The following is a 23,031-nucleotide window of genomic DNA, read 5'->3' as shown; positions in this document are numbered from 1 at the left end:
AAGTTAACAGACTTCATTATGAAAAAGACTTTTGTGTGTGTGCTCCATATATGCATTAAGACTACTCAACACATACTGCAGAGTAATATGAAATATATTTTTACTGTAAAATGGTTCTAAAGCAGGCCTTCCTAAATGCAGGAAGAAGACTGCAGCAGATTGCCTGAATTTCACAGTTACAATAGAAAGGCCAGACCTTGCATTCATTTATTCAAATTACATTCCATACCTCCCTTAACTATTACAATGAGTGTAGAGCAAAAGTAGAAAACCTAAGTCTTTTGAAGCAGTTGTTTTCCTCCAATAAAAACCCATTTCAAATAAAGATGAAGAAAAAAGGAAAGAATTTTTTTTTTTTAAAAAAGGGTAAAAACCCATGGGACACCTGATAAATGTCTTACCTGTAAAATGAAAATATCAAAATAGCAGAAGGTTGCCCTCCCTTCCTTTCAGGTTCTACACGCATACAATTGTAAAGACACAAAACATTAGGACTGTGCAGAAATCCATATTTAAAGGGCAATATGTGATCTGGAGAATGCGTAGGCAAGCATGTAGCAACTGCTGGGAACATCTTAAGGCGACTGCATCTTTTCCTGAGCTCTTGAGACTCCACAAAAACATATTTTGGGTTTAAGGAGTTTCCAATAGGTACTAAATATGCATCCACACACATTCCAAACCACATTTTGCTCTTAGAAGGATCTCAGCAGAGCACTAGAAAACATATCTGTTGACTGCCATTTCCACCTGATCGGAGTATCCAAGACAAAAACATAGTCAAACTGTCTCATTCTCCTATATTCTCTCTCTCCCATCTCCTGCATGAACTGAGAACATAAAGCTAGAAGGCTGAGGCTGGTTTCCTCCAATGGTGGCTGCTGCCTGTAGTATGGTGGGATACAGAGCAGGGCAGATAACTGCAGAACCACACCTAAGCAGAACTTTGGATCACAGCAGGTGGAATAACTTCTAAGATCATGACTATGAAGAACAGGCTTGGTAGGAAGGCTTGTCATGTGCAAAAAAAACCCCATACCTTTGAACCCACATGTGTCTGCTCCAGTAGCAACCTAACGCTAGAAAAGAACAACTAACAGAAGTTAACCACAGCAAAGCAGATGGATGGGAAAGAAATTAGAAGTTCAAAAGCTGTCCTTTGAACCTAGATATTTGTTCTGTTTATTTTTATTTCAGTAGTAACCAGAAAAGCTAAGTTAAGGAAGCGCTTGGAAGTGGGAGGACAAAAATAAAAGTAAAGCAGAAGGCGGCAAAATGTTTCTTAAGAATCTCTCTCTTCCTCTTACTCTCACATACACAATTTTAAAAGTCAACAAAACCAGCAAAGCAGTATATCTATTGGCTCTTGATTATATAAAAGAAATGCATGTAGTTATTTTCTTTCTCTGTCTCTCTTTCTGAACTCTCCATAAAGTGTTTAAAATAAATAAAGTAACTACACTGTATTCTCCCAGGTTCTTGCCTGGCCTCAAGAACAGAGGAACAAAGTACCCATCTGTGAGAATGTAGAAAGGAAGATAAGAAACAGAGACATGCCATCAATTCTGCTGAAAGATCCAAGCCCTCTTCTTTCTAGAGTATTTCCATTTTAGTCAACTGATTTTGGAACTACAGTTTATCATTAAGAACTGGTGGCTTACTCCTCCTTCTCCAAATCTTTTTTTGTCCCTTTTGTGTCATATTGTTTAGATTTGAAAGCCTGCAGGCAGTTTGTCCTGGTGTGATATAATTGATAGTTTGTAACAGTCTTATTCTCACTGATTCTATTAATTTAAAAAATAGTTTCCATATATCAGATGAAAACCTTAGTGCATTTGCTTACGTCAGAGAAACATTGAATTATGTAGAGGATTATGGGAAATGATGGAGAGTGAACACCCAAATCACCAGAATTATGGTGAAACTCAACATAACTCCTGACGGGGTATAATAATCCGATCCAATTTGGATTTTAAAGATTAAAATCAACTCTCTGAATTGTACTCAGAAACTTACTTGAAACCAACACAATGCCTGCAATAGAGATATCACATGGATACACCAGCATGCAGACACATGCATTCTGCAGTAACTGCAGTTTCCAAGTTGTCTTCAAAGGTAGCTCCATGAAGTACTCTATTTGGGTGCTGATGAGGGCATGAGTTACCATCATTAGGTCATCTCTGTTTCTCGAAAACAAATTTTCAACATGCCATTGGAAGTGTCCTGCCTTTCTGGGAAGTTTGTCACTTTTCATTTCAAAAGCCCTAAAAAAATTTCCAAGAACCAGCAGATCTTCAACAGCAGATTTTGAAAAGCATTCCCTTCATTTCATTTTATTCAATCTTTCTTGTACTTCATTACATTCTGGTCCTGAACACTTAATATTTCTGGGTAATGAGAAAATATATCTATACCTTTAACAACCATTACACTCTAGCATTGTGTAGGCTCTACAACTCTCACACCACAAAAAAGCTATTCTATAATAAAATAGTATAATTACATTTCCTACAGTGACCTTGTAATCTCTGGAGTATTTACTTTAGACTAAACAACTCCCTTCAGCTGCCCTCTGTCTGACTGTCAATGAAAGAAGCTTGTTTGACAACTGCTTGGGGCAGAATTTTTTCTGTCCATGATTACATTAAAAAGAAGTTAGGGAATATCACACAGATTACAGGAGAAGTATTCAGAGCACATTAGTTCATGCTTGATCACTGAATTAGTTCTGAATCCAAATGCCAACAAAAACAATTATTATGGACATTTTGGTGTCAGGTCCAGGTTTCTGAAGTTAATTTAGCAAGAACATGCACAACTATAGCCAACTTGGAATATAAGTAACTGTGCAGCCAAGCACAGGCTTCTCTTTTTTCCTTTATACGTTTTCCATATTTTTTGGCTTTGTAATCCTCCTGAGTCTGTTAACAGCTACAGAACCCACGCTAGACCCACAGGTGGGTGGACAGGAAGTAAGAAAGTCTGTTTCCCAAGCAGTCCGATTTTAACATATTCTGCTAATGATCTTGACAGAAGTGTTCACTGCAAAAGTTCCATATACTATATGGTGTCATTTGAAAAATCTCAGAAGATATTTTGTCAAAACATCCAACTTTTTAAAAGAGTGAGGTTTTACACTTCCTGCAGGAGGCCAAGTTCTTGTCCCTGATTTCAAATTCAGCTGAGGAAGCTAGCCCTATCTGCTTCATTCATCCTTTAAAAAATAATACAAATAGTCTTAAACCACCACAATGTCAAGGTCATGGCATTTCACATTACTTAAAAATGAAATAAATTGATGGTTCTGATCCAGCTCATGTCATGTACAACTGGGCTTTAACCATGAGGGTCCCTGAATAGCAGTGCACTATGCTGGTTGCTTCAGAAGAGAGATCTTTGGAACTATCTACATTACATGAGGAGCAAAAAATATAGCTGCAATCCCCTATCATTCAGTTTGTTAACTTAAAATTAAGCATTTCTCAGCTAACTGACCCTAAAGAGACCTACAGCATTCAGGTTCTCAGTATTCTAGATGAGAACAAAAACACTAGAGAACAGCACTTGCAGATCCAATAGCACCACTGTTTGCAAGGAAGCAAACCAAACTACATGCTTCAAGAGAACGCAACAATCCTCCCCCTCCAGCAAAGCAGACTTTGGGCCTTGAAGAAGGAACATCATGATTTAAATAAGGGCTTAAGCCTACCTTAAATTGCCCATCTGGGACAATGTGCATAGTCAAGCTTCACAGCCTATTTCAATTACCAACAAGTGTACCATACTGGATTCTTGTAAGTGGCTGCTGGCTGACCAAGCTGTATATCTATTCTGTTGCAGCTTTCAGGTCAGTAGAACTGGAACATCTCTTAAGCTCTCTAACCATTAACCTCAAGAATTAGCTGGGTTGTAGGCTGAAGTTGGGATATGTTGCAGGCCAATTTGATCTAATAGCAAACCCTACCACCACCACTTCAAAAAATCCAGTCATCAGTCAAGTTTCTGAACAGAGGTAAACCACAAACATTTTCCATAAGAAAAATTAAATGTAGAACAATTTAAACGATTCTAAATCAAGCAGCTTCTTTTCCTTAGCTATCGGTTTCTGATGGTCAGAATAGATCACTAATGGTGAAGAAAGCACATTCTTGAACTAATGGACCTCCACTGAGGGGCCCTAATGGAAACTGCAAATTGCCATTCTAATTTGGCATGAGCATCTTTCAGAATTGCAATATTTAATTGAAAAAAAAAGCCAAAAGCCAAGATTTCTAATAATCAGAATCAGGTGCAATCCAGATGCAAATAGTGGATCAAAAGATGAAGCAAATTACTTCTTACTTAGCAACCATACACTACAATAACAGATACTTAGCTTTACTGATAAGATCTGAGCTATATGGATAACTTAATGAAGATGTCAACTTGGTGTGCAGCTGCTATGAAAAAGGCAAATTCCATGCTAGGGATCTTTAGGAAGGGATTGAAAATAAAACTGTCAGCAAATATAGTGCCCTTATACAAATCTATAGTATGTCCACATCTGGAATACTGTGTTCCATACTAGTTGCCAGACTTGAAGGAAGATATAATACAGTGCAGAAGAGGCAACCAAAATGACTGGAGGCTTTGAATGCCTACCGTATGAAAAAATGCTAGAATGCCATCATGTTCTTATGTTCATTTCTGTATTCGTAACAGAAAAATGGGCCTATTCAAATACAACAGAATGAGCTCCTGAAGTTCCATAAGCCAGTGAGTTAAAATAAAATTTTCAGGAAAATATTGTTTTCAAACTAGAACTCTCCATGCTAGTAGATAATTAATAGAATCATAGAGATGGAAGAGGACATTTAGTTCACCAAATCCAATCATTAGATTCATGTAAAAATCCAAATTAAAATATGCATGATTGAAGGCTGACCAACTTCTGCTTGAACATATCTATGAGGAGTAACTTGCCACTTCTATGGATAATTGGTTCCACTTTCAAACTGTTCTTGATTTTAGGATTTTTTTCTCCAACAGTCAATCACAAACTGACTTGTTTTTATTTAAATCCATTTTTCCATGTCCTGAACTCTGAAACAATAGAGCACAAGTCTACTAGTATTTATTAGCCACATTTTAGCCTTAGCTCCCAGAACAGTTTCAACTACTCTCGTCCAAAGTCCAATGTATGTGAAACACTGTTTCAAAAACAGAATTGGTTGCAGCATGAATCAAACATATATAACAATGGTAAATAAGTCCATATATATGTAAGACCATGATTCATTTAACCACAGCCATTGAATAAGCTCTAACTGGATGAATATAACACATAACACTTAAATCACAAACTATGATTTATAACTACAATGGCTGGGTTCACATAAAAAGGGCCATGAAGAGAACAGTCCAATGACATGCTCAGTGGGCACAGAATTGGGGTGGGGGGGGACGGACACAAAACAGAATGAAATATCCTGGAAAATAATGTAGCACTGAATGAAAACATTCTGTTGCATATTGTATTTTTATATATTTAATATGAAGCAACGTTTGCTCCTTTGGTTTGATTCTTGCATGAAAACTGCAATTTTCAGTTCTGGGAACCCTTTCCATATCAACTTTTCTACCAAAGGAGCTTTGGGTATCTCTCATAAACATAGATGCATACAGAAAGTGAATGTTGCATAAAGTTCTGGAAAACAAGCTCCTTAAGCTTCACTGTTACCTTGCATAAACTAAGAATGGGCAATATAGTACACATTTGATACATTTCCTTACTGTCATGCAGATAAATTGGCATGTCATAATTCTAAAAAACTTGAATTTCTCACTGAGGAATCATGAAGTTTCTACAGATCTTTAAAGCCCATGGAACTCAGTTTGAAAACCACTGCATTAGACCCTGAAAATGGGGACCATATTATTTTGTTTTATATACAGTGGTAACTCTACTTACGAACTTAATCCGTTCCGTGACTCTGATCGCAAGTCGAGTTAGTCGCAAGTCAAAGTAAATTTTCCCATAAGGTTCAATGTAATTACCGTTAATCCGTTCCGGCATCCGCGGACCACGTGGCAGGGGCGGAAAAACGGCCGCTGACCACGTGGCAGGGTGGAAAAATGGCCGGGGACCACGTGTCAGGGGCGGGAAAATGGCCGCGGACCATGTGGAACGGGCGGAAAAATGGCCGCAGACCACGTGGAACGGGCAGAAAATGGCCACGGACCACGCGGCAGGGCGGAAAACCAGCTGCGGACCACGTGGAATGGGCGGGAAAATGGCCATGGACCACGTGGAACGGGCAGAAAATGGCCGCAGACCACGTGGCACAGGCGGAAAAATGGCCGCGGACCACGTGGAACAGGCGGAAAATGGCCGCGGACCACGTGGAACAGGTGGAAAATGGCCGCGGATCCAGTTCGTAAGTCGATGCGAGTTCGTAAGTAGAGGTAAATTTTTGGGGCCGGAGCTGATCGTATCTCAAAAAATTCGTAAGTAGGGGCGTTCGTAAGTAGAGGTACCACTGTACTTTCTCAGACAACTACAAGACAATACTGTTAGTCATTGGCTACAGCAAAACTTTATGTCCTAAAATAATACTGCAACTAGATTATTACAAATTTATTGCTTACCAGATGCTTTTCCAAAGCAGTGTGCAGACTTCAGCTTCTCCAACTCTCAGAAGCAAGAGATCTGCCCCCCACTTTCACATTCCACTGGTCCCACCCCCAATCAGTGCAACGCATTGTTTCTGTCCTATTCTAGGTAATCTGGTACCATTTTCTATTGATTTTAAAACAATGTTTATTATTTTCAGGTGATCCCATGAGATGAGTCTTTCTAATATATGCCTACCTTTCTAATACTATTCATAGCAAACTTGTTGCACATCCTTTTTAGTAAAACCACTGTTCTCCCTGAGTAATTCCATCAAGATAAGCAGGAACAACTTTTCCAGACATTAAGTACAGGTGGTACATGATGGAGTCAGGGCAGTATACTGGGTAGAACATCACACCAGACCAGGAAAGCCCTAATTTCAATTTCCATCAATTCTGACAATCCGTAGATGAATCTGCAACCAATCATAATTGCTTAGAATTATCCACCTCACAGGATTGTTGGTAGGAAAAACTGGGGAAAATGGGGATGGCTATGTATGGTACTTTGTAATCCTCAGAAAAGGGCTGATAAATATGGGATAAAGAGCAAGAGGGATCCATAAAGTTAGTTTATAATAGTTTATGATTTTTTGACTTATTTCCTCCCAGTGATGTACCTCAACCACAGGGCACAGTTCCTGGGTTCTCCTGACCAGGCTTTTGCCCCCCCAGAAGATGAACACAAAACAAATAGCAATGACAGGAACCAACAGTGCATGACCGTTGTATCAATATTCAAGGCAATAGCCACTGACCATCATTTCAGCTGAGTGACCTTCCCTAAAACAATTTAGAGAACTCAAAGAATCTCATACCACACTTGTATTTCTTGAACTTGAATACTGGAGCAGCAAGGGCCAAGCAATGTGGAAGATAAAAAGAGACTTTCACCCAGGGGCCCCTCCAGTCTGAAGGCATCTTCATTTCTCCATCAACACAAAAGTCCATGACTTTTACACTTAATCTTTCAAAAAGTGGTCTGTGGCATATAAATGCTCTCTGCCTTCTAAAAAGTGATTCTGTGTTTTTATTGTTTTATGTTTTTTGTAGTTTTATTGTGGTTGTGAGCCACCCAGAGTTGTGCTCCAAGATGGGCGGCCATACAAATCCTTTAAATAAAATTAAATAAATAAATAAGCAAGCAAGCAAGCCTTGTAAGCTTTGTTCATTATATTTTTCTTCCACCCTTCCTCAAAGGATTTCAAAGGGAAACAAACATGCTATCCCCACCCACCCTTTTATTTACACAATAAATTTGTGAGTTAAGTTCAGCTATAAGCTGGTAACCAGTCTAAGATTGCCCAGTCAGCTTTGTGGTTTGTGGCTGAGTAGAAATCTGAACTCAGTTTCCCTGGTCTCAGTCCAACAGTCCGGTAATTAATTCACGCTGGCTCTCAATGTAAAACACAGCCTAAACACAGGAAAACAGACAAAGCTACAGAAGGATAGACACAGGAGCCTCTTAGTCTAGAAAACTATTTTTGTAGTACATTAGATGATAGCCAGCCTTGACAAGTAAGAAGTTCCAATGGCAATATAGATGGGTGGACAAACTGCTGCTGAGCACTCACTAGGCCAAACAAAGGAAGAACAGAGCAAAAGGCACACTGACGGAACCGCTCCTCTGGAGTTACAGCTGAATATTGGCTATAATCACAGTGCAGTTCTGAGGATGCTGGGATCTATCTAAAATACTCAGGCTCGAAACCCAGCTTAATAATGATGCTCTCTGGGCTGCTCTGAGCAGGTCTAAGCTTAACCTAGCTCACAAAGCTGCTGTTCTTTAATTCTGACCCAAATTAAAATTCACATACATAGCAGCTATAAGACTTTATATATATATATAACATACATGTATGCATGTATGTATGTGAAATAAAAAGCTCTGGTACCAATCCTACCCGTCTGTCACTAGCCTCACAGAGGGTGACTCAGGCTTCACCTACTGGGGTTTCAGGATGGAGCATAAAATGGACCTCTATGACAAGGACACAATTTTTTCTCCAAGGGGCCTTGCAGCGTCACAACTCCTTCAACACATTGTCTCCATGACAATGGCAACAGGCAGGACACTAATAAAGGTAATACCAGACTACTCTGCAGTTCTCTTTTATAAGGTGCTCCAGAGATAAAGTATAAATTCATTATAAACAGCAAGTATCTTCTCAATAATGAATATTTAGTAGGCTTAAAATCCAAGTAAAGCAATGTTACTCATCTAATGAATCAACTTATTCATTAAATGTTAATATGGATGGGTTAAAAAAATACTGTATTTCTGAAGCTTTTCAACAATGCACAGTAGCCACAATTTTAGAAGAGGCATTCTTTCTAAGTTAGAGTGAGGAAGAATGATGTTTTTAAGATGGGCTTGCATTTACGGTTTTTACATTAAAATCTATTAATATATACTAAACATTTTTTCAACCCTGCTGTTGTAATTATGTTTTAGATTATCATTAATTAATTAATCCATTAAATGCTACTGGCCTCAATAATAATTACAGGTAGTCCTCAACTTACGACTACAATTGGGAGCGGCACTTCCATTGCTAAGCGATGCGGTCATAAGTGAGACATCACGTTACTGCATTGCTTAGCAATGGCAATCCCAACACTCCCTGTTGCCATCTTTAACTGAATTCTGCCGGTTGGTCATTAGCCGAGGATCCACCCCAATCCAAGCCATTCTGGGTTGGTCCCTCCCAGCCTTCAGCCTCAGTAAGGTAAGGTATTGCCTCCAACTCCCCCCACCCACCCATCTCTGCCCTTTTGGCTGCCCTGCACCCTGCCTTGCAAGGCAGCAAGCAGCCCCAGAATCACACAGCTCTGGGGCTGCTTGCCACACCCCAGGAAGCCACAGCGGCCCCAGCCCAGTCCCAGTCACACTCACCACCCTGCACTCTGAGGCCCCTGCTGTCCTGCACTCCACCATCTTGTTGCTCCCGCTGCTGACAAGGCATGCCCATCCTGGTTCTTTGCAAGGCAGCTGCTGGCCATGTGAGGCCGTCATCCCCAGGTCTTGCAAGGAAACTGCCATGCATGACCTGGGGAAGAAACCCTCATGTGGCCAGCAGCTGCCTCACGAAGGGCCAGGATGGGGATGTCTTGTCAGTAGTGGGAGCAAGAAGATGGCGAAGGCTAGCTGGGGGGACAGAGGACAGGGCAGTAGGGGGCCAAAAGGGCATAGACAAGGGGAGATTGGGGTGGGGGGAGTTGAAGCACCCCTGCAGTTGTAAGCACGGCAGGCTGCCAAGCACCCAAATTGTGATCATGTGACCGTGAGGGCACTGCAATGGCCAGAAGTTCAGGGACGGGTCATAAGTCCCTTCATTCAGCACCTCTGTAACTTTGAAAGGTTGCTGACCAAATGGTCGTAAATCAAGGACTACCTGTAGGGATATACTGTAACAAAATAAATTAATGTTGTGTTACTAATTTATTATTTGCTAAACACTTCCTTTATTAATAAGAGCATGTAGTTTAAAAACAGTTGATTAATTTCAGTCTTTTGCTAAGAAGCACTGTATGCTAGAATTTATTTCATATACTGTAACTTGCTGAAAGTCGATTTCAAACTCCAGCAAAAAACATGAAATGACAAGAACCAAGAAGTACTCAACAGCACATGAGGGGCTTACTTCCTGCCACACATTTTAATTTGACATCAAAAATCCCAGGGTTTTAAAAAGCCTAAGCAGCTGTTCTACTAACAGGTGGCATAGGCTAGATCAGGCTTTGCTAGGACTGCAAAAGCTAATTAATGTTTGCTTCTGATAACTTGATAGAACATACAACATAGGAGGAAAAGCACAAAATAAAAAAATGTAAAGGGCTCTCTATTAATCAACTGGAATACCCCCTCAAGAAACCAATTCTAATACTACATACTGATAATGTAGTTAATTCTTCAACCAATTCAGTGATCTTATTTATAGTACAGATGCAGTTATACCACCGATTAACACCAACATTCTAAATGGCAAGGTAAGCAAAGTGACTAGTTAAATTTTATTTATTTACACAATTAAAATTTCATAACTCAGTTTAGTCTCCATGATGCCTCTTATAGGAACAAAAACCTCTAGTTCATTACAATGGCTTAGATTATTGTCCTTGGAACTTTAGTAACAAATCCAGCAAAGCTTTGTACATATAAAAAGCCATACGATTTCTGCTGCAGGATCAGCCCTGTACTCCTTACTTAGATTAAAATTATTCTTTCAACCATGGACTGTATCTTTAAATATTCAGTATAATCTCTTGACATATATAGGAGAATGCATTATATTTCAACCTGTAAGTTTTCCTCGCATAATCTTCATGAGACATGGCCTGGGAAGCATGCCTATAGCAACACCTAGGAAAGGTTGCCAGTTATATAAACTAGATCTGACATTCATGGTTAAATGGTGCTCAGGCAAAAGATTTTCCCTTGATAGAAAGACTCCATCACAGGAAATAAAACTTAACATCTCTCATAGTGAAAAGCCAACCCCGATATTTTTATTGGCCCATTGATCTTGGGCAAATCAAGGCCCAAGGCTTTGTGTATATATTTTTTTAAATTACACGCAATTGAAAATGAACGGCTATTTCTCCTCAACTGCCCATAGCAACCTTGAAAACATTAATGCAGCCCAGCAGAATTCTCAACTGATATATAAAATATAAATCAGGATCTCTGGAAGCCAAGAAAAGTGAGGAAGAAACAAAAATCACATTTGGCTGCCCAAACAAAACATTGGTTTGGACAGGATGTTGTCTATTTTGTTACTGTCTTTCTATTTTGCTTTTTTAAAACAACATGCTGCTTTGAAAAACAAACAAGGTGATAAGGTTCCCAGATAGGGTACCATCTTACAGTCAATTAAAACAAACTTACCCTAATTTTCCCAGCAATTCCACCTCTGGAACCAATGGTCCAAATGTCTCTACATGCAGTGGTTTATATTCGTAGAGTACTTCTTCCATCTTTGGAACAGGCACTAAGGAAATATGCTGACCCTGTTGAAAAGATATAAGGGGATATCTAAGTTGTGTCATATTTTAGGTGATTCGTACTAAGAAGGTGTTATTCTTACAAAAGCTGAATTAAACATAACATTGAGCATTCACTAGCTATTATACAATTCACTTCCTGCTTCTAACATGAAACTCTTTCCAACACCTTAATGTTAGATGAATAATAGTTTGTTAGCTATAATTCTTTAAAGTGAGAGGGGTGGAAAATAAAGTTAGCTAATATCAGATTTACAGTAACTAAGTGCAGCTGCTTCCCTCTGTTATGGATGAATTTATTAGATAAAAAGTTTCATTTCTCATAAGTAGTATCAAGTAAATATTGTACAGCGAGACCACTACAATTGATAATCAATTATTTCCTGAAAGCTCTAATCAGAAGTGGAAGCTACTTTTGCATTCTTCTGGTATCTCTAAACTACCACAAATAATGGCTCTCAGAATGAATTTTTGCTGTAAAATTAAAATTAATTCAACAAATTCCTATAGAACTTTAAAAAAATGGGATTATATTTCTCAAATTAGCCTTGGGACACAAGAGTGTCTTTAACATTCTTCAGGGTCTGAGATTAAAGCAAGGTAATTACAACAGGATTTAAATTTGAGAGTCCAGAGTCTATTGGACTGGGCAGCTATAATAAATTTTTAAAAATTAATAAATGTTGAATTTGTTACAGTCTATACATTTTTTCCAATTGCAGTTCAGCCATAATATTAACAGAAATGGAAGCTTCAGTATAAGCATACAAAAATCAAGTTTATGCTTAGCAGAGCTGGCAGTAATTACACATACATATAGGCGTATCTCACCCCCTGCCCCAAAGTCCTACTGTGCTGCCTCATTGTGGCAGAGGGGGTGGTGTTTATTTATTTATTGAAAAGATTTGTATGGCTGCCCACATTAGAACACAACTTAGCTCACAAAAACAACAATAAAAACCAAGAAACAATAAACAAAACCATAAAACAGAAGTCTGGCAGCTCAGCTATCCTCCTTGGATGCCTCCAACGAACCATCCACAGGCTCCCACCTCACCTTATCACAGTACCTGGGGGAAGAGGGTCAGCTAATTTCATGATAATTGAAGAATTAGAAGTTCCCTTCAGTTTACCTTGACTGCAGTTTAGCACAGTATTCAAATGCTAGAGAGTAATTAATTATTTGATCAGTTGAAATAAGTCAGCCTTAAAATCTTGTTCATAATCAAAAATGTCATCTATCAGGGTCTAGGTAGTGTGCCTTCTCTGTTGCGGCACCTGTCTTCTGGAACAGCATCCCCCAGACTCCAGAGATTTGTATGGCTCCTACTCTGCAACTGTTCTGGAAGTCATTAAAAACTAAACTCTGCTCCTTGACCTGAGGATAGGGTGGATGCCGAGCCTTTGTTAGTTTTTGGTGGTTTGGGGTATGTTTTGTTGTTTCACTCTTCTGGGCACAATTTTTTTATATATAAATAGGTTTTCTTTTTCTTTGTACATACTACAAGCCACCCAATATCTTTTGGGAGCTGAGTCTTCAAATCAAATAAGTATATAAACCGACCCAGTATTGGGTTCTTCATCGTCTCTGATCATCTTTCTTAATCTTCTTTGTAAAGTAGACACAACACAAAAGTTAAGATTCAACCAGTATGGAGTACAGGTAATCCTTGGTTAATGACCACTCGTTCAGCGATCTTTCAAAGTTACAACAGCACTGAACAAGTGGTAGTTAGGACTGGTCCTCAAAGGTCCAGCCATCCCAGCACCCCCATGGTCACATGATTGCAATCTGGGCGCTTGGCAAGCAGCTTGCATTTACAACGATTGCAGCATCCCATAGTCACGTAATCACAATTTATGACCTTCCCTGCCAGCTTCCCATGAGCAAAGTCAATGGCGAAGCTGGCAGGGAACGTCGCAAGTTGCTCAGGTAAGTCTCCCCCACCTGCATACCCACCCCGAGTCTTGCTGTGCTCACGTTGCACCTCCCCCACCACCTGCGCACCCTCCTGCATCCTCCCCCACCTGGCAGCAGCCACCTCAAGCCCCACCACACTCACACACCTCCCCTGTCACTCACCCAACCTCTCCCACCCCAAGCCACACCATGCTCACGCCATGCCTCCCCACTAGTTATGGAACCTCTCCCACCTGGCAGCAGCCACCCCAAGTCCTGCCGCGCTCACGCTGCGCCATTCCCACCACTCGCACACCTCTCCCACATGGCAGCAGCCACCCCAAACCCCACTGCTCTCGCACAACTCCCCAGCCACCCGCATACCCCCTTGCTTCCTCTCCCACCTGGCAGCAGCTACCTACCTGCCTGCTGGTCTGCTTGCAAGCCACCTGGGACTTGCAACTTCCTGCCAGCTTCCCCACTGACTATGGTTGTTGGAAGTTGACAGGAAGTTGCAAGGAGGTGCTTACTTAATGACCCACGATCCTCACTTAACGATGGCAATGGGGACTGCAGAGACTGCCATTGCTAAGTGATGCGGTCACGTGATGTTGCGCTTTACAATTGTATCACTTAGCAACGGAAATTGCAATCCCAATTGCCACTGTAACTCGAGGACTACCTGCAAAGTGAAATTATCACTTCCCATGATTTCAAAACGATATAGGTAGTCCTCAGTTAACGACCACTCATTTAGCGACCAAAGTTATGATGGTGCAGAACAAGGCTTATGGCCAGTCCTCAAAACTGCAGCCATCACAGCATCCCTGCAATCACATGATCACAATCTGGGTGCTTGGCAATGTGCGTGCAATTATAATGGTCACAGCTTCCCATGGTCACGTGGTCTCCATTTGTTACCTTCACTGCCGGCTTCTGACAAGCAAAGTAAATGGGGAAGCTGGCACAAAATTGCAAGTCGAGGTCACATGACATCATGCTTAACAACTGCATGTGATTCACTTAATGACAGCAACCAGAACTGCTGGAATTGCTGTCGTAAGTCAGCGCGGTCACGTGATTTTTCATTTTATGACCATGTCAATTAGTGATGGAGTTCCCAGTCCCAATTACGGTCATTAACTGAGGACTACCTGTACTTCTGTTAGATGAGGAATAAAAGCACATTTGTCATTTTTTTAAAGCCACATTACACTACTGAGTCATATTCAGTTTGCCATCAACTACTATTCCAAGACTCTTTTAACAAGTACAGTTACCAACCCATGTATTTATATTCCATACCTGCACATTTGATTTCTTCTTCCTAAATGAAAAAGTTTACGTTTTTCTATTAAATTTCATTCTGTTATTTTCAGACTATCTCTATAGTCTATCAAGATCATTTGCAACTTTATTTCTGTCATTTCTACCCAAGCCAATCTTGTGTCATATGCAAATCCGAAAACATTTACCTCTACCTGTTCATCCATTACACAGTACAGGGCCAGGGACCAAACATTATGCTTCCCAATTAAAATCTATCTCCATTTTTATGAGAAACTATTTATGAGTACTCTTTGTATATACTTTTTAAGTGAACTATATATCCACTTTACTATTTTGCCACGAGGACCACATTTAACCAGCTAATCAGAATTTCAGAGTACTCTACCCAATGTTTTGCTGAAATCAAAATATATTGTATTTACAACATTCCCAAAATGTACTAAGGAAGAAAATAAGTCTGACAAGACTTGCTCTCATCAGATCCATGCTGACGTCTGGTAATTACAGCATTGATTTGAAGGTTCTTATACAGGTAGCCCTTGGTTACAAACCTAATTGGGACCAGAATTTCTGCTAAGCAAAGTGGTCATTAGGCGAAACATCACTTGACTGCACCGCTTAGCAATGGCAGTTGCAGTAGTCCTGATTGCGGTTGTTAGGTGAGGACCTCATGCTTCTCCTGCCCTGCACGAACTGCCAGCTCCATCCTTCTGCCTCCTCCCCAGCCAGGTCCAGAGAGCTCCCTTCAGCAGATGAGGCTCTGCTACCCTGCTGCGCTCCCCTCCACTTCAACTTCCCCCTCATGAACGGCCAGCAGCTGCCTCAGCCAGGCACACCTTGTTAGCAGTAGAACGAAGAAGACAGCAAAGGTCAGCTGGAGGCAGCAGGGGTAGGAGACAGTGACAGAGTGCAGGGAAGCCAAAAGGGCAGAGATGGGGGGCGGAGATAGGTGGGTAGGGGGAGTTGAAGTGCATACTGTGGTCATAAATGCGGGCAGGCTGCTAAGCACCTGCATTTTGATCATATGACCGTGAGGGCATTGCAATGGCCATAACTTCGAAGACTGGTCATAGCTACCATTCATTCACCACCACTGTAACTTCAAACAGTCATTGAATGAATGGTCATTAAGTGAGACCTACCTGTAGATTAAGCTAAATAGATTAAGAATTTAATTTATACTTGTAACTACTTTTCTGGACTTTACACTTGCACAAGAGTTTTGTGCTACCAGAAAGCATTTCCTTCAGTATTTTGGCACTTAAAATGCTGCAATAAAAATACAGTTTCACTTGCTGAGATAGGGATATATAGATAAAAATATCTCAAGAAGAAGCTCCTTCTGGCCAATAAACAACAGAAATTATAATTAAACAGAAATATATACTGGAGAGGAAAAGAGCCAACAGCTATTTTATAAGTATAGCCTGGTTATACTCAGTTCTACATGGAAACAATTCTACCAGTATCTGTTTTGAGCATCAGCTTATTCTTTTTTTTTTAAGTTCTGCTTACAGTTCTCTTATTTCAAACAAAGCAAAAAAATAAAAAATAAATTAAAAAAGTGACTCACTGTAGAAATCTTAACTCTTTCTTTCTCTCCCAGTCCTCCCATTCCAAAATCATAACAGGGGAGTTGCTGTTGTTTGGATTTTGATCCATTTATCTGTAACAGCCTTTCCCTACCTGATAATTACTATAGATCCTTATTAGCCAGCATAGTTGTTTACAGTGATTGGTAACTCTGAAAGTTGTAGTCCAACACACCTGAAGGGCATCAGTTTAACTACTGACCATCTAAGTATCTTCATATTCTGCAGCCTTTCAAAACAAACTGTAATAAGACACCTTTCTGCTGTCTTAATTTCTATATATTTTTTCTTCCAACATAGCTCAAATTCCTGCTGCCATACTTCATTCAAGTTTTTTCCCGCCTATCCTCACAATTTGCAAAAATAATCTTTAACACAAACCTTACATGGTTTGGAGGTTTTTAGTATTTTAATTAATGTGTCATTATTAAAAGGATATACTGAATTGTCTACTTTGTAAATTTGTTCATATTGATTGATGTCATTTTAAATTTAGCATATGTATTTTATTATACCAATCTTAATTATTCTTTCCTTTTCTTTTTGTGATATCTTTATATTTTGGGAGGGATTCTTATTGTTTTCAGCTTGCCAAGATATTGTTAAAATATTGGCAAAATATCGCTGAAAAACATTCAGCGAGAACATTTATAAAGCTTTTAAATCAATTGTGATGCATCCTTTGAAATATTATAACGATCACCTTTGATGTGGTATGCCACTCAGAGTTCCTCGGAGTTGGGTGACTATAACAAATTTAAATAATAAAAAAATAAAGCCCTTCAGGTACTTGAAAAGTACAACCATATCCTCCCCCAGCTGACTTTTTCAAGGTTAAACATGCCCAATTCCTTCATTCTCCCCTTGTAAGACTTACTTTCCAATCTCCTGATCATTTTTTTTTACCTTCTTTGTATCAGTTCGACTTTCTTTTACACTTTCCTAGTTGAGTGCTGGAGTGAAGTACAACCAATGCAGAATATTACTTCTTGTAATTTGGAAACGATACTTCAGCTGATACTGCCAAAAATGTATTTTATTTATTGCTTACTCTCAGTTTGTGATCAGTGAGTGTTACGTATCAGCAAAAACGAAAATGTTACATTAACCTATAGCTGTTTCCAGGTTTTGGTACATACTTATTGGTACATTACTGAAAACAGATTTTCAAGCACTGTTGAAATTGGGCTGGAAGATTTATTGGAAGAATTTGGAAGACTCTAGGTATATTTGCAACCCAATACAAGGTTACCTGAGAGGAAACCCATTTGAAAACAACAGGACTTGCTTCTGAATATATAAAGGAGTGGAATATTAATACAATTTCTCTGCCATTTCCAAAGAAAGCAAATGTCTGTTTAATAATATATGACAGTATCAGTCTACTTGGCTGTGGAGCAAGTTTAAGGATTACCTTGCATGGAGCTATTGAGTTTTTTTCCACCTATTCTCATCAATACATCAAAATGTCCTGGATTGCTGCCATATTTGTAGAACCAGATGTTGATTATGATGGGAGAGGAGAGGAGAGTTAGCGGGTGTTTCTTGACACAAGACACTCCTTATTTTTCCATCAGAAGCTCCAGAAACAGCTGTCAAACTCTCATTTGTATCCCATCCACACTTTAAATTACAGCATCCTAATGTAACCGCACACAAATTAACAATAACTAGAGAAAATATACAATGCATTGTGAGCTTCTTTATTGTGGCCCTGAAAAGAACAACTTGCTTAGGTAAATATAATTCATTCCCAGAGGTTTTGAGAGGGCTCAAGTTCAGTGGTATAGGATGGCTTCAATGTACTGAGTCCCAGCCCAAGGCTTGATATCTCTACTTAAAGGGCTTCAAGTAGAGCTGGAGAAGAGACTTCTGACTGAAAATCTGGACAACCATTCCACAAATACAGGAATGGACAGTGGCCAGTCTAAAACATCTTCATATCATGCTGTTTAGTTCCACAAATAGCACACACTGGCATTTGAGACCCATAAAAGAAAAGACAAGAGGGCACCAATTTGCATGTGCTTATACACACATACTGTATATAAAGATACAGGTTTGGCTATAAATAATTTAAGTAGAATACAGATGCTGGTGGAAAACCATACTAAACCTGACCTAGCTAATAGAATACAATATATCTTACCTCAGTGGAAAAGACAGACCAGCTGACCACATGTGTGCCTGCTCAGTCCGCTGTCCAGGTACTAACAGCAGATAAGAAAGGAGACCAGGGACCTTGCCTATGATTCTAGCTCCTTCAAATGGATTGGGCAATCCTGCTAAAAGGGAATGTCCTCTGACAGCACTACAAATATAATAGAATATAATCAATTATATAGGGATGCAGTTCATAAAGAGTGCACTGCAGCACCCCAGGTTGCCTCAGCAAACTCACAAGGGTGCTATGGGATATTTTATTTTTTTGAGACATCCATTTGCAATGTCATATCTTTGCAAAGCTGGGTTTTCAGCAGTCTTTTGGCCTAGAGGTACTGTGAAAAAAATTACTAATACACTAAGGGTGCCATGAACCAAGAAAATTTGGAAACCTCTGATATAGGGAATAATTCCCTGTGCCTGGTTGAGCCGTGTTAAGGTTACCATTTCTTCAAATTTTTATTTCTGAGGCTGTTCCATTGATTGATTCCTCACCCAGAGCCCTCCTAAATCAAAACCTATAGCACTATGCATTTCTTGCTTGCCTGATAATAGCAAAATCCAAATAAGATCTCCTAAGCTACAATCAGAGAAGTTCCTCCTGACCCAGATATGTTGAGGTAGACTATTTAGCATTCAAAATATATGTATAGGCCCTGCTCAATTTCTTCCAATTTCTCTATCAGCCTATTCCTAATTCAAAATACAACTGATGGGACATTAAATACATCTAAACAATTTCTAATACAGTTTCAGTGCTGACCTGTAAAGCATGATGACTTGGACCTAAAAAAAATTCCCAACTTGCAAAATTTGTAATTAATTCAATACCAAAGTAATACTGCATATTTTATTTATTTATTTATTATTAAATGTGTGTGTATATGGATTAATAAAGATTGGTGGGAGCTAGATAAATGTTGATTTCTTCAAATCCTCCTCTGAATGCATATGATTTGTGGCTGAATAGAACGTTGTGCCACATTTTGCACCCAAGATATGAATAAATTGTGCCCCTATGTTTGTAGATTCTGCCCAAAGATTGGCTGTCATGTGAAAGGAATGATAATTATTAATCAAAATGCCAAGCATTTGCTAGTCAAAAGAGCAGATATATAGGAAAGTTCTAATTTCTGATGGTCCTATATGATATTTCCATAAATGAAAATCTGCATTCAGTTCTTGGCAGTCAATGCAAATGCCTTCATCTTGTTTTAACACACCTCTTCTGAGAAATAGGTCCAAGTGTATTAGTCAATATTTGACTTCTGAAAGAAAAACCTCTTCATGATAATAAATTGAAACAAACGTTTTCCACTTAACCATCTACATCTGAAACTACCTCCCTTGCTACTTAAATTACTAAACATTCATTTGCCTCACAAATCTCAAACCATTCCATTAGAACCCTTCATACTAATAGAATTTAGGAAGATTGAAACATACAGTGTAAATTTTAATTTGGAACTAGTGAAATATTAGACAGGGCTTTAGCCTATTCCCCAACTATCCAGTCACCCCATTAAGGAGCCCCTTAACTTCAGTAAGGCAGAATGGGAGAGTAAATGCCTCCTGAAAACTCCAGGCTTGCTGGTCTTAGCAACTAGATGACACTGCAGGATAGCTTGGCTTGATTTCCTCTCTGGCTCAACCTATCTCTACCTTTAAAAGATTTGCAGTACATCATTAAATAAATATAACAGAGTTTGGCACCAGAGAATAAAAATTAGATAGATAAAGTGACTCAAGCAACCAAACGTGACTGAGATGCCAGGCTCACTGTGGGATTATATACCCCTATTGAGCTCACAAAAGTCTGCAATTTCAGTAATAACTAAGGATGTTTTACAATTTTTTGTTATATACTATGGAAATTGCTGAGAGTTCAATTGCAGTGGGGTATAAGCCTGATAGATAAATAAATAATAAACATTGGCATTTATCAAAGAGCATCAACAGAAATAACATATTCAAAAGATGGAAGAAAACTAAACAGGAATAATGGAATAGAGATGGGGCTACTCAGTTGGATGAGAATGTTCAGACTGTGTGGAAGCCCCCAAGATAAAGAAATCAAGTGGGATCCTTATAGGATACTTTGGTAATGGACAGATTCTTTAAAATTGTCCTCCAACAGGCCAACCTCCAACAGCTATTATCCATTCCTAGTGAGTAATGAGCTGTTAAAAATCTTGCTTTATAACCATAACATATCCTTCATCAACCTTATACCCTCCAGATACATTGAACTTCAGTGCTGATACATCCATAGCCAGTATGGCTGGGAATTTATAGAGCCTGAAGTCCAACACTTGGTTAGATGAGATTGGCACGATGGTAAAGAGAAGAAGTGTGAACTACTGCCTTGACTTTACTGGAGGACTTGGGGCAAATTATTTGTGTGCTATCTCTCTCCCTACTCCAACCATTCCTTCTATTATATAGGGATGATAACTTTTTCCAGGTAAATTATAAGCATTCCTAAGATAAATATAAAAAGTTCTGAATACTCAAAAATTGTATAAAGGCTATTACAGTGGAACCTCGGGTTACGAATGCTTCTGTTAACGAATTTTTCGGGTTACGGCCAGCTCCAGCCGCAAAATTTTGCCTCAGTTTGCGAACTCCGCCTCGGGGTATGAACAGGATATGCGGCCATTTTCCCTCCCGCAACATGGTCCACGGCCATTTTTCCACCCGACATGTGGTCCACGGCCATTTTCCGCCCCTGACATGTGGTCCGCGGCCATTTTTCCGCCCCTGACACGTGGTCCGTGGCCATTTTTCTGCCCAACATGTGGTCCATGGCTATTTTTCCGCCCGACACGTGGTCCGCGGCCATTTTTCTGCCCCTGACACGTGGTCCACGGCCATTTTTCCGCCCGACACGTGGTCTGCGGCCATTTTTCCGCCCCTGACACGTGGTCCACAGCCATTTTCCGCCCCTGACACGTGGTCGTAGGGAGGGGGACTCTCCCTCTAAGCAATAGCCACCTCCCTGTCCTCCACGCCAGAACAGATTAACGGTAATTACATTGAACTTTATGGGGAAATTTGCTTCGGGTTGCGACCAATTCGGGCTGCGACCAGAGTCACGGGATGAATTAAGTTCGTAACCCGAGGTACCACTGTACTATTATCAAGTATTAAACTAAGCAAAATGTTTTTTTCCTAAAAAAATTGAGTTTACTAAATCCAGTAATTATGAGACATTGTTTCATATGGATTTTAATCACTGTACACTGACTTTGGAAGGGCTTGTTCTAATAGGTGATAAAATGTAGAAAAATGAATAAGTTAGGGAGAAAACAGTGGATGCTTTTTGTACTATTAGATTTGTATCTAGGCAAGATTTAAGAATATGCTTAAATTTATGTAACACTATAAGCAGTTGCTTAAATCTTCACAAGCACCTAACTTCATTTCATACCAGAGGATTTAAAGCTCTGTATATGAAATGTTGGAGCTGAAGTACAAGCATGTTATTTATGGATTCCTAAAGTCCACTCAAAGTATGCTACAAAGACTGTATTTTACTGCCCATAAATATATTTATCTCCTGTCTGTTAGGGAATTAACACACTTTATGTTCATGTAAAGAATGTTTCAATTGTTAAATTATCAGATGAAACTAATGACATATTGATACTTTTTGTATTATTATGTACAGAAGCATGTTATTTTCATTATTTCATGCCTGTTGCTTTTCAGATTAATGAAAGATTTAACAATATTGGACTGCAGCCAAAAAAATTGTAAAGCTCATTCAGGTCACCTGGTAAAGTTCAGCCAGAATTATGAGTATCAACAAGATTTGGGATATGGGTCATCTGGTCAGTTACTCATGATGTTCTGTAACTGAGTTGCTATATGGATAAGATTTTGACTTGCACTACCCATATCCTCTTTGTTCTGCTGATACTTTACACAAGACCGCAGAGTATCATTGCACCATCACTGACAAAAACAATAAGGTAGTTAGAACAAGCTCTACTCCACTTACATATAAAGCAGGCAGAAAACTTTTTGCCCATCTAGTTATACCACAAGAAGGTAAGCAGGAGGGATAAGCAGCATCCTCCCTATGCGTTTTTATTTCCACCACCCAACACAGGGGGGTGAACTTCACAGGGGGGTGAACTTGGGAACTTCTTTCCAAGTCCAGTTTTATTATCAGGAAGTAAGATATAGCAGGGGGGTAGTGTGGGCAGACTTTGCATCCTAATCCAAGGTTTGTATTCTGAAAGGTAGATTCAGGATTAAATGAATAGAGCTAATGCCTTTATGTGCATTTTATGCCATAAATATATTGTCCAAAGCTCTTATACTATCATCAGACTTGAATGAGTTGTCATGATAATCTCTGCAACCAAATAATACTTTTTTATTTTCTGTAACTGATCATAAAAATCAAGCGGCTGCATT

At 39.4% G+C, this 23,031-nt stretch overlaps 1 protein-coding gene across 1 annotated transcript in view; it reads right to left on the bottom strand.

Moving 5' to 3' along the window:
- Nucleotides 1-23,031, bottom strand: part of MNAT1 (MNAT1 component of CDK activating kinase) — a 151,396-nt gene that overhangs the window by 35,385 nt on the left and 92,980 nt on the right. The window contains exon 7 of the mRNA XM_088149733.1: nucleotides 11,546-11,667. Within this exon, the coding sequence (XP_088005859.1) occupies nucleotides 11,546-11,667 (122 nt within the window). The remainder of the gene's footprint in view (nucleotides 1-11,545; nucleotides 11,668-23,031) is intronic.

Source organism: Python bivittatus, unplaced genomic scaffold (genome assembly GCF_059951505.1).
Source record: "Python bivittatus isolate LINGU-HERP-01145 unplaced genomic scaffold, Pbiv_v1 ctg000580_np1212, whole genome shotgun sequence".
NCBI classification, from domain to species: domain Eukaryota; kingdom Metazoa; phylum Chordata; class Lepidosauria; order Squamata; family Pythonidae; genus Python; species Python bivittatus.
This window is presented reverse-complemented; position numbering and strand designations above follow the sequence as displayed.